Source organism: Takifugu rubripes, chromosome 11 (genome assembly GCF_901000725.2).
Source record: "Takifugu rubripes chromosome 11, fTakRub1.2, whole genome shotgun sequence".
Classification (NCBI taxonomy): domain Eukaryota; kingdom Metazoa; phylum Chordata; class Actinopteri; order Tetraodontiformes; family Tetraodontidae; genus Takifugu; species Takifugu rubripes.
Window position 1 is genome coordinate 3,570,412 of NC_042295.1, and position 12,866 is coordinate 3,583,277.

Sequence of the window (12,866 nt, forward strand, 5' to 3'; positions counted from 1 at the left end):
ACAGCTCATGCATATTTCATGGTGGCTGCCACAGAGAGATGAAAGGAATCAAGGTTCCAACACATGGAATAGTGTAGAAAATGAACTGGCATCCTTTTCCCTCCTGTGATTTTCCTTCTCTGGGTGTGTGTCCTGTCCGAAGGGCTAAATAATCCAGACTCACAGACTGGAGACCACACTAAACAAAAGTGGGTCATTATTGTTGAACGGTATTTGATTTAAAAATAGAATTCCATTACATCAGAATTTTACTGTGTTACATTTTTGCTCGTGCAGCTTTAATACTTGCTTTAACAGGATGGAGTCACACATTTATACATCAAACTGCTATAGCTCATGGGCACCAATTAGAGATAAATGATGAGACAGTGGACAGCAAGAGATGGAGATGGGATGTGAGGAAATCTAGTAGAAAACAAGATAATCTGGCATTAGTGCATCCTACTATGATTCTAGCTATCTATTATAGGAAGTGCTTTTCCACCCCAGGTCAAACAAAGAACCTGTAAGGTTGTTGTTGTTGTTGTTGTTGTTGTTGTTGTTGTTGTTGTTGTTGTTGTTATTATTATTAGCAGTAGTAGTAGTAGTAGTCGTAGTAGTAAATTATGATGGATAATATATAATGAATAACAATTAATAATGTTTTTATTAGATAAATGTCCACAGCAGATCCAACAAATAATTTATATCGTTTGTCCAAATTTCCATAACCTAAGAGAACATAACTGTTGCTGGGGGGCAGAGGCAGAAAGACGTTCTGGACCGTTGGTCAGTGTCATTCGAATGCATAGTTGACTGAAGATGAAAGAACATTATGCATGATGAAAGCAGCACGTTTCTAACGTCTCCCATTGCTGTTCTGTTTTTCCAGATACTCGTTTGGCACACAAGAACAGAGAAGCCTGTTCTTGTAAATGAGGGGAAAAAGGGATTCACCGACCCCAATGTTGAGATTTGACCAGTTTGTCTCAGACTAAGGTAAATAACCTTTATACTTTTTCACAAATGCAAACATTCTTTCCTGGGTTTAGAATTCTGAAATGTTTACGGCCTAAATAAAAAAAGGATGAACAGATCTTTTGAAATCAATCTAATAGAAAGAAATAATTCATAGTATTGATTGTGTTTGTAGGCATAAACTATTTGAAAAATATGGAAATTATATATATATATATATATATATTATATTATTATATAATTATATTGTTCTTCTCTGGTACTTATATGGGTGAGCTGGACTGTATCGCCCCCTGTTGGTCTGGCATCCATGCATCCGTCTATCCTTCCAACCATCCACCCAACCATCCATCCATCCATCCATCCACCCAGCCATCCATCCATCCATCCACCCAACCATCCATCCATCCATCCATCGACCCACCCAACCATCCATCCATCCACCCACCCATCCATCCACCCATCCATCCATCCATTCATCCATCCATCCATCCATCCATCCATCCACCCATTGACCCACCCAACCATCCATCTATCCATCCACCCAACCAACCATCATCCACCCATCATCCATCTATCCATTCACCCGTCCATCCATCCAACCATCATCCATCCAGCCATCCAACCATCATCCATTCACCCACCCAACCATGCATTCATCCATCCATCCTTCCATCCATCCATCCATCCACCCATCCATCCATTCACCCGGCCATCCATCCATCCATGGAAGCCTAGACACAATAAAAGAAAGACATTTGGAAAAGACTGATGTGTTGTTTGATGGTGTTTGGCTGGAGGCCTTGTGAAGATTTCTCTCTACTCAGCTTTAGTTTCATCGGTGTTTCTGTCGAGTGCGAAGGGCGCAGGTGTTCTTAACGTATTCGATATTGTTTCGTTTAATTGTGGTTCGTGTTGGGGTAATTACAGCAGCTGTTGCCTGTAATTAAATGTCAGCAAAGGAATGAGCTGGTCCAATTAACTGTAATCAGGACATTTTGCTGTTTCTGAACTATCCCAATCTTTTCTGTTACAGGTGATTGCACCTTCCCAGGAATAAATTGGCCCTTGATAATTGCAACCGGTCATCATGTCCTTATTGTACGGGGGATATGATCCTCCTAAATCAGTCCAATATTTTTAAAATGGGGACTGAAGCAGCATTAAAAGCTAATATAAAGCACAGTTTCGTTGAGGTGGTGGAGGACGAGTCAAGTTCAGAGAGGATGTTCTGTAGGCAAAAGCTGCACCTTCAACACCTGCTGAAGAAAAATGGAGACAGCACAATGGGAAAATCATGTAGCCAGTGGATTCATCTCAACAAACAGATGCAAGGACGTCCTTCGCTCCCAAAATACATTCATAAGGAAAAACCTGCGCCTGCACTTGAAGCAAGAGGGAAATTCTATTGGATGTAAGGACCATATCCTCTCCCTGGATGAAAAAGCACGAATCTCATGGGGAGTTTCCTTTTGACTGAACACAGTTAGGGAAGGAATGTTCTTTTGATAAGTCTACGGTATTTGTTTTGATGTCATTTTATTTGTTTCGGGAGGTTTCCCAGCCACTCGACTTGCTGACTTTTACAGACTCTTACCCCGCATTCACTCCATGCTTCATTTCGTAGCATCACTCTCATTGGGAATTCAAACCACACACACACACACACACACGCGCACACACACACACACACACACACACACACACACACTTGAAGGCATACTGCTATTTGAAATGTACCCCGTGTTGTGTTTCAGAGCTGAAACACACATGGCCAGATCCTAACAGCACCTAAAATACAGAAATATGGAAACCTGTGTAAATAGCAACTCCAGATGAGCGCAGGAGATCATTTATAAATAAAAACACTGTTCTGTAATTACTTTAGTTAGAGTTAAAAAAAATCCTCCACATTGAGAATCGCTCACCATGAGGTGTGACAACGCACGTGTGCATACCAGGTGCAAATGCATGAATTAATGGTACGTGTTTAACTAATTGGGTGAGACAAAGTTCACTATAACAGTAAGCCACTGTTTGCATCTGGGTCTGTCATTACTGGACCACCAACAATGACGATCACCTGCAGCTCACAACCAGTTCAAACATGGATCGATGTCATGCTCCTGGGCATAAATCACTAACATGTCACATTAAAGTTGGTCCTCATTTTTCACATTTGGACATTTCTTTTGTCATTCTAAGGTACAAAATTTCAGCCAAAAATGACAGCGGATAAGGTCTAATATGCTTATTTCTACAACAATTCATAGAACTACGTGATGATGTATTAATATCACACTACTGGTGGATTCTAAGTAATATCATGTGTTAATTAGTATTGATGCCTTTAAAGTGAACCATCAGCACTGACAGCTGAGCTCTACTGAGCCCAGTGTAACTGTTTAAATTGTGTCACCAGCAAGATGTATGGCCTTCTGGTCTTATCTCAGTCTGCACTCAGTCCACCAGGGAGACAAAATGAAAACTGAATTTAGACGTGTAACATTGACACAAGTGTTCAGAGCCTTTGCTTGGAAGGACAGCTGGTATTGTGGTGCTTGGTTTAATTCAAACATGATGAATGAAATTAAGGCTTCAAAGTTGGGTCTTGAGTGTCTTTAAATGATGAGAAGTTTCCAACAGAGGTGGTTGACCTGCTGGAATCTTCTGCCACTTGTACACGGTAATCATTGGGTTCTTGGTCACATCTCTTAACAGGGCCCTTTTCTCCAGATTGTTGGTTCTTTCAGTCTTCCAGTTGTCATGGGCTGGATTCAAGCCGGGTTTTCTATCCTACAGGTAGTCAACACTTACACCTGGGGTTCCACTTTCCTTTGTGAAAGCAGTTTCTGCCTAGTAGGACAAAAACCTGCCTTGAATCCACCCCTCAAGGACTGAGCTGCCCATCCCTGCGTGTGTATTTTCCCAATTTTTGTCCAGCCAGTTGAATATACCCCAGGTGGATTCCATTTCAAGAGAAATGAAGGAGCCCAGAAAGCTGAAGTTTAAATGTTGTAGCAGAGCCTGAATACTCTAAAATTCAGCTGTCACCTTGTTATTCTGCTGTATTGGGTATTGATTGTTGAGAAAATATTTAATTTCTTTTTTACAAAATTTTAGCAGAACAAAATGTGAAAAAGCAAAAGAATCTGAGAACTTGGGCTGTGTGTCAGTGTACAGGGCAGAAGGACATAAGAAGCTTATTGCCAGCAGCCTAAAAAAGCTTCATCTTAACATTTATGAGATTATTGGTGGACAAGCCACCTTAACACATAACAGAGACATAAAAACAGCCAGTGGAGACGGTAAAACAGTGTCAAATTAGCCTCCACAGAAAATATGACGCATGCTATTCTATACCAACAACAGGCTGAAGAAAAGCACAAAAGAAATTGAAATCGTAGAATTTTCAGTGGATGGAAACGTTAACATGCAATCTTCCTGCAGACTGATGCTGGTATTATTACAGTTTCTTTATGTTAGACATCAGTTCAACATTAACTGGACTGCAGGAAGGAGCTGCTTCATCTCTAAAGTGAGACTCCCTTATCTCTGAAGGCGATAGTCTGGGGACTATAACAGAGTTATTCTCTACCAACAAAAATAAGATCTCTCCTGAACATGATAAATCACCTGCCCGTGTTTTAATACGCAATGGAGCTTCTCATTAAGCACCCACTAAAAATAGCTGGAGATAATTAAAACACCACATTTCTGTAACGTTGCCCGATTATCGCTGTTCGTCTCCCAAGAAAACCACAAAACATACTTCTGTATGTACAAAGATGTTACATCTCTCAGGTTCTTCAGTGCAGACTGTGTGTGTTATTGCATATTACATAACATTTTTTTTTCTATTACATAGAAAAAGAAAGAAGAGCTTTGTTGTATCTCTCCTATAAAATGGCTGTTTTCAGATGACACTGCATTAGAAAAAAGACCACAGATCACTGTCCTTGCGATTTATTTTTCAACTTGCCTCTCATTATTTATTAGAAAAATATATATATATATTAATTTAAATATTTATTTTGAAGCAAAGTCCATCCTTGGTATCCATATCTTCCAGCTGCACTCTGTGACACTGTACAAAAGGCATGCAGATACAATTTAGAGTGTACTGAACATGTAGATTATTGTATGGAAGTATAGTAGATCAGAGATTAGTGCCACCAAAAGGTGCACACACACACAAACATGCACGCACACACGCACGCACACACACACACACACACACACAGAACCTTTACATCAATGCTGCTGTATCCTGACAGCCATTAGTAGATGTTAATGGAAACGAATACATTTCAGTGGGAAACTAATTCAGATGCAGTCCAGAAAGTGTAAAATATTTAAGCTCTTTTGCAAAGTTCAACACTGACGATCATTTCCCATCCTTCCTAAAGCAGCAGAACAATTTTTAAGGGCTGTATCCTGAAATATATAGTTTCTCCAACAGATGATAGTGTAAAGCAATATCTAATATTCACTAATAGTGAGATGGTCTGCTGGAAAGCTACTCCGTTACTGTATGTATACAGGACAAGCTCTATTCAAGTCCGCTAATGAGCATTCACTCTGACAGCTCCAAGGCACAAAACAGTCAACACACACCACTTTCCTTTTTCTCATATCTACTGTCACCCTCCAGACTCATGATTCTCACTTTATGCATGTGACTCTTATTGTTGTTTCTTTGACCCAGCAGTTCTGTCTCAGAGAAAGTTGTTAGTTGAATTAAGAGAAATAAACTACTGAGAAGAATCTCAGCTGTTTTGTCTTGCTTTATGTATATATTATTAAGCGGTTCTTTTCTAAATGTGTTTTCAAATAAGGTGTTCATTCGATAACAACAGACAAAATCCAGTGTTTGCGACTTTCAGTCCTTTGTACAGTGGTGTTTTTATAGATCTACTGTCCAAAAAATTCCCTTCCTCACTACATCTACGCAAGCCGGACATTAAAATCTAGATCATCTCTGGCATTACTGAGCTCGCCTGAGAAGGATGAGATTTGGACTTTGGGTTGTGTTATTATGTGGCGATGACAAAAGTAATCGTTTATTTTATAGTTGTGCTTACTTTTAATTTGACTTGTGCTTATTGCCCGTGTAACACACCAGAGTATTCCTGGTCTGGACTATACCCGGAGGTAAAGCAGCTGAAGGTTTATTGGGGGTTTAAGCTTTGTGGGTAAGGTAACTGAGAAGGTTAAATCTTGTAATAAGACCACAACTCTGAAGAGATATGCTTTTATTAATTCAAACCACAGTATAATGTTCAATTAATTTGACTGTAGCCAAACTGCATCCAGGGTTAATGTCAGCATGGGTTAATTTGGCCCGTTACACCTGTAATAAAGGACAGGGGCTTTGTCTGAACTCACTCATTACTACACCGGGATTAGATTCAATCAGTCATTTAAAAAACATCAGAGTGATGCACATAATCACATAATGTAAAACTGTTTAGTGAACTCATTGATAACCGTCAAGAGTTCATCATCAAGGCTCAAAAAAATGTGTTGGACGTTGTTTCATGGTTGTGCAGTAGACAGTCTGGTCTAGTCCGTTATGGTAAATGCTTGATGGAGTTCGGATTGTATTTGTTATGTGGCCGTCTTCTATTGAACCGTGTAATCAGAGAGCAAATTGAAGTCAGTCAGTACGTTCGGACACACCGTTCGGTTTATGCAATTTAATGGGTCTATTCCTTTTTTCCCAGTAAACATGTCCAGTAGTGTAATAGATTTATTGTTGAAGCTTTGTTGTCTCCGCCATGATAGGAGGACATTTGTGCCCTTTCAGCTTGTTAATGTTGGGTCATTCAGGCTGATATACGACATCACAAACCCCGACCACCGCAAAAGCGAGACGGCAAACTAACAACTGAGACGGCGCAAAGTTTGTCTCTTTGTCCAAAAATGCAATTCGGCATTCGCCATCTACATCCGACCTCCTGTGTTAAAGTTCTTCTGTTTACCTTTTTACATGCTGTTCTACTTCAGGGTTTAAGACAGCACTGGCAGGACTTCTCATTCCCTCCCACTCTGAAACTCTTCACTTCTGACAGCAATACAGGTTTTAACTATGGCAGGTATAGAAAGCACTGACACCTGGCATGGAGTGAAACTCAATATAATAGAAAAGACCTGACAATCAACATCTCTTTTAAAGTCAGGCTGCATACCCAGACTACAAATAATGAAGTCTAAATGTGTTTGTTTATCTCAGTATCATGAGTCACAGCTGCATTGGGACTGCGTACAAAGCTGAGACTGAACATCAGGAGCAGTTTGTACCTCTGTACCTGCTTCCTTTTTTCCCTGATTGACACTCCCACATTTTTGAAGCAGCCAACTTATAGTTACAATCACATTGCAGAAGAAAACAGATATATTGCATTGATGGAAGTGCTCAGATCCTTTAGTCAGTACTCAGCACCCTTTGCATTCCTGAATCTGGGGATTTTCTGATGTTCTCCTCTGCAGATTCTCTATATAAAATATAAAAATGTACCCCAGACCTAAGTCTGTGCCAACAGGCCAAAACCCATTCCCTCTTATAGATTAAAGTTGTACATGGTTGTACCTTCTGTTTGCTACTGTAAAGGTAAATTATAGTACCATTACCAACCTAAATGACAGGACTGGTATGACCTGAGAAATCAATGGAAGCAGTTCTACAAGATTAAGATCGATACCATCCAAAGTGGGGCGAGAGAAGAAATAAAGCACAGCTGCTGCAGGTACAGACTGCTGCCACATCACAGGCACATGATGTCAAGATGCACTCACCTCATTAAAACTAGTCTCACTTTTTTCTCCCATATTCTTATTGCGTGTCATATATAATGACAAAAGGTGATTTCTGTCCTCGCTGTATTTTCATTAAAAAACTTAATTGCTCTTTCCATAGAAATAAAAACCTCCTATGAAGCAATTAAGCAACCGAAGTTTATCTAAACACACAGACTGATTAGCAAACCTGGGCCCAGTCAGACCCTGCTGGAGTTCTGACCCTAAACTAATGGTTCTCTCAGTGGGAAACAAATTGTGTGATGGGTATTAAAAAATTTATATTGCCAGACTTGCTCCATCACGCTTAAATATATAGTAGATCCCTCGGAAGAACATGATATAAATGGCTAAATTATTCCAGCAAACATGATAAAGCAACAAGTGTAACAAAACTGTCCCCCGTCTCTGCTGCTTTGCAAAAAGGAAAAAAATTTTGTGCGCTGATGCGCCATGACAGCAACAACAATCCACTTTAGAGTCATTAAGTCAAACACAGATAATGACTGCTGGGCCCCCAGAAAGGTACTTTGGAGATAAGGCCTTATTCAGGGACAGCTCATCACCAAGCGTTACTCACCCCACAATCATCCGGGAAACCGAGGAGACCGTTAATTTACATCCCGTTCTGATTCAAGGGAGGTCTGAGACCAACAGCGCGTAAGGCCCAGTAGGACCTAGTTCATAATGGCCGGTGAACCGGTTCAGCCTCGACCCTGCAGCCAAGAGGAATCTCCTGTTATCATTTACAATTGATTGTAATGTTTCGACGCTTCTGGGGTCACTGGGACTAACGGGGAGGAACAGGAGCGTGGCCGGGACTACTGAGGCTTGGATCAGCGTCTGACAGATCATCCAGATCTGTTTGGGGGCAGAAAGCACCTGCTCTCCACCCATCCAAGTGATTTTTGATTAAAAACTTGCAGTTACACACTTTTTTCACTCCGTGTTTCCTTGGTGATTTCTTTTCTACGATGTAGTAATGTATAATTTTCCTTATCGATTCAGAAGAAGACTAATTCTTGTATACTATCACAGTCAAGGAGGACCAGATCTTGACTAAGTGTTCAGTAATGGTGGTTCTTTCTACTTAATGTTTTCTTTTCCTCTTGATTCATCACTTTGTTCATTTCCTCCAAACCTTTTCCACTATTGAAGTAAACTGTGATTCCTCTCACCAATATGCCTTGTACATGTCTGCTGGAATATCAATTTTACAAAGTCTCCCTCTCGCTCAGCTCTCTTTTGCTCATTTGGGATTTCGAAAATCTCTTCAACCATTCAGCCAGTTAGCCGTGAGTTCATTTTCACAACTGTTGTCATCAAGTGGCAAATTCCAAACCTTTAATAAAACTCACCATTTTACTTGAGTAAGCAGAAACTTTGCTGTAGTCAAGATAAAGTATCTGGTGTCTAATAGTTTTCTTCATATTTACACACAATATAAGATTAATGTTATTCAGAGAAACAACTAGATCATTAAATATGGCCAACATCTCTTTAATGGTCTAAATTAACCTTTACTGCCCAAAAGGTCAGTGTCCTCACTAGTCTGAATATAATATCAAATCTAAGAAAGCTTTTATTACATTTCTTTTGACCCAGTTATTTAGACTCAGGCTGAATCTAGAGGCTTGTTTGCAAGCACAAAATCACAATGCACTGAGTGATCATCTGCTTCATCCATGATTTGATGGTGCAAAAATATCAAAATATCAAGATTATCAAGAATTAGGTCACATGTCCGTGGTTGCTAGCCACATTGCAAAAGCTGTCTTGGACTTTTGTGTCCAAGGATTACTATCCCCCCCCCCTCACACACACACACACACACACAAATTCCAACTGGCAGATAGTCCTTTTGATCACCACAACTCTACAGAGGCTGAACACACTGCCGTTATTAAGATGCACTGAGTCCCAGTTTGCTCACAAAAGCCCTATTTCCTCTTCTGTCCACAAAGAACTGTTGTTTTGCTAAAAAAAAAGGACATGTCATTGGCGATAAAGAAGAAAAAAGACTTTAGTGGGAATCAGAGCGGCATGAAGAAACGCATACAAAGTCGTATGTGTTTAATCCATGCTTGTAATGATATGCAGCCATGGCTCCAGGGATGCTGCAGGATGAATTTAACTTGAATTCTTGCTTGTGCGAATACAAATCGAGAAGCACATCGGCACAGTTCAAATGTAGCTCGACACCTTTCAACAGGCCTCAGCTTTGCCCCTATAAAACCACAAGTACTTTTATTGCTCTAAACTCACTATCACAAAGAAAAGGACATGAGGAGATGTCAGGGACCATCCAAGGCCTCAGAAATCAGAATATGATGTGCTCCAAATTACTGAGACGACCGACAATATGGTGGACAGAGGAACACTGTAGGATTATCCTGTTAGCGTGATGTAGAATAATTTAAGGTAAAGAGTGGCCTAATTAACAAAGTTCTTAAACCACGTGTGGTGTTACATCTGAACGGTGTCTGGTAGAAACAGCCAAATCATGCAAAGCTGTGCTCTTTCTGTAGGAATCCTTTTAACCACAATGATGGCTATGATTGCCATTAGCAAGTGCAAGAGTCGTAACTACCCTCATAGGAGGGAGGAGCACATGTAGAACACCCCCCCACCCCGACACACCCTTTACACTCCCCACACACAAAGAATCTAACTGAACAGAATTTATAAATTGTATAAAACATGGCACTGAAATAGCGCTAAAAGTGCCTGAAATAATAACAAATTACACACTCGAGACCCAAGAGTGACAATAGCGAAAGGGCTGACTTAATCTTCTGCAAGCCAGAGCCACATTATCTACAGTCCTCCTGACCTCAGCTCCACTTCAAAGGAAACAGACATTTGGAACGCATCCATTAGCAGGTCCAGTCATTTATCACAAAGCAACGCTCACATCCATAGAAACTGTCTATGACCCAGAACAAATTAAAATACCCACATTTCGCAGTAAATAGAGAAGAATTATGTATTGAAATTGGACTTTGGACAGATTTTGCCACCGTTTTAATGACTTGAACCCAGGACACGAGTCTCAGGGAAGAAGGATTGTGGAGGACGAGTGAGGGCAATGGACTCGGTCGATTCCAGCTGTGCTGCAGAGCCGGCATCTGTCAAGGACGCGAATTCTCTCAGAATATCAGTCATTTCATCACGATAGCACCGTCTGTGTTTTGGGACTGTACCTTCAATCTCCTCAAAAAAGGAAATTCAAGCTTCATTAATCAGTCACAATCTGTTGTCTTCACCTTTCAAACACCCTTATTTTTACATTGTGTAGGACAAATGCTAACACTTGTGAGCTAATTATGCTGATACACAGGAATAACCCCCTGCTATGTAGCCCTATTTTTTTCCCATAAACATTCCATTGAAATAAAGAATAACTAGAAAGAATGAATTCCTCTTTGTTTTCATGTAGCCGGAGAACGTTTTGGGACATTAAACCCAATATTTCTGGCAGGATTAAATAGATAATTGCCTTAGCCACTCATGGGAAATAAATGTGTACGTGATCCACATAACAGTGGCACAGGACGCGTGTTTATTTACCAGACTAAGTCTCGGTGAGAGCCTATACAGCTCAAAAGGCCGAGGATGGAGCCTTCTGAGCCAACGAATCACTAAAAACCAATAACAAAAAGGAATCAGTGTGTTTTCTGAATCCAGATTGAGACACAACCATCAATCCTCACATACAGATGTGTCTAGATTACTAAATGTGGGAGTGGATGAGACAAAACAGGTAAAAGACAAGAAAATATCGGCACATGAGGTGGATGGGTGAGAATGGAAAAAACAATGCCGGTCAAATAATGAGCATTATGTGCTGATTAACTAATAGAGTACATTCAGTGATCATTAGTTTGGTGACGCACAACTGTGGCCTTGATAATTACCTTTAACTGAAATCATGTCTGGGTTGTCACGTACGAGGCTGACTGCACACAATCACTGCATAAGAATCAAAAAGTATACTATCTATCACAGTTGACCCACCAGAACATTGTTTATTATCATGAGCTATTTATCCAGCTAGTGATTGTAGCATTTTAAATCTGCATTTCGCCACAATACCGTTTTCCGCACAAATGATGCTCCCAGCTGATAAATAGTTTTTTAATTTAATCTCTTGAAGGTCATTTGCATCACAGAATCACTGTTCCTGCTGTGTTTGGTAAGGAAACATTTACACTGTGTGGTCCACCAGCATGAGATGACGAAATGGCGCCACACGCACGCACGCGCTGTGGTCGGGTTGGTGATTTTCTGCTGCGATGACGCGTTTTGGTAGCAAAATCAGATTGATTCAAGCATTACAGTTGAAAGCCATTCTGTGTTGCTGAATCTCTTCTGATTTCTCTTTTTGGTGAGGACACCAAAAAGAGACCTGTTTTCACACCTTAAAGTTACTGTTAATTGTTACTGTTTTTTGCTGCTAAGCAGCAGAGAAGTCAATGATATTACAATCAAACCGATTTTTGGAATGGTTCTGAATGAAGATGAGAGGCTTCAAGCATCATTTCATCTGCGGTATTAATGAAAATATAAAGTAGAAGTTCTCAGTTTTAAATTTACAATGTCAGGGATGACGAGTGGGCGTACACAAAGTACAAGAACTCCAAACCAGTTTGGACAAAATTTTGACACCTTCTCTTTTTTGAAAACCTCCTTCACAAATCAGACCAGCATAAAACCTGGGGAAAATAACCCATCAAGGTGATACCAAGGCTTTATTTCATTCATTTGTGTAGTTTAGCCGCTCCTCACAGGGGTCTGAGTCTTTCTGATCCGGGTGATTGTTACAGGAGCTTGCATGAAACACCTTCTGCAACAAGAAGAAACTTGTTCCACATATAGCAAGTTTGATTATGGATGGACACATGAAAGCAAAGAAGCCTCCTGGGTGCTTGTCTGAAGCTTCTAATGTGCATCCAAAACATCTGATGCCTTCAAAACCATCCTTCATCCAGCTCCCCTGGTGTTGACCTTCAGCGCTGACCTTCAGCCCTCATCTCGAGGTTGTTTTGCTACATCTCGGCTGTTAGTATTTCCATCCAGTTAGCTGGATAAATGGTAGCTTTTTTTATGAC

The 12,866-nt window shown here is 40.4% G+C and overlaps 1 protein-coding gene across 5 annotated transcripts in view; it reads left to right on the forward strand.

Annotated features, from left to right (window-relative positions):
• b3gat1 (beta-1,3-glucuronyltransferase 1) overlaps nucleotides 1-5,743 on the forward strand; it is a 47,024-nt gene extending 41,281 nt beyond the window's left edge. For 4 of the 5 annotated variants that reach the window (XM_029843230.1, XM_011608224.2, XM_029843231.1 and 1 more), the window contains 2 exons: nucleotides 872-978; nucleotides 1,994-5,743. In XM_029843230.1, coding sequence (XP_029699090.1) covers nucleotides 872-958 — 87 coding nt within the window. In that variant the 3' untranslated portion in view covers nucleotides 959-978; nucleotides 1,994-5,743. 5 annotated transcript variants of the gene reach the window in all.
• The last annotated feature ends 7,123 nt before the right edge of the window (nucleotides 5,744-12,866 follow it).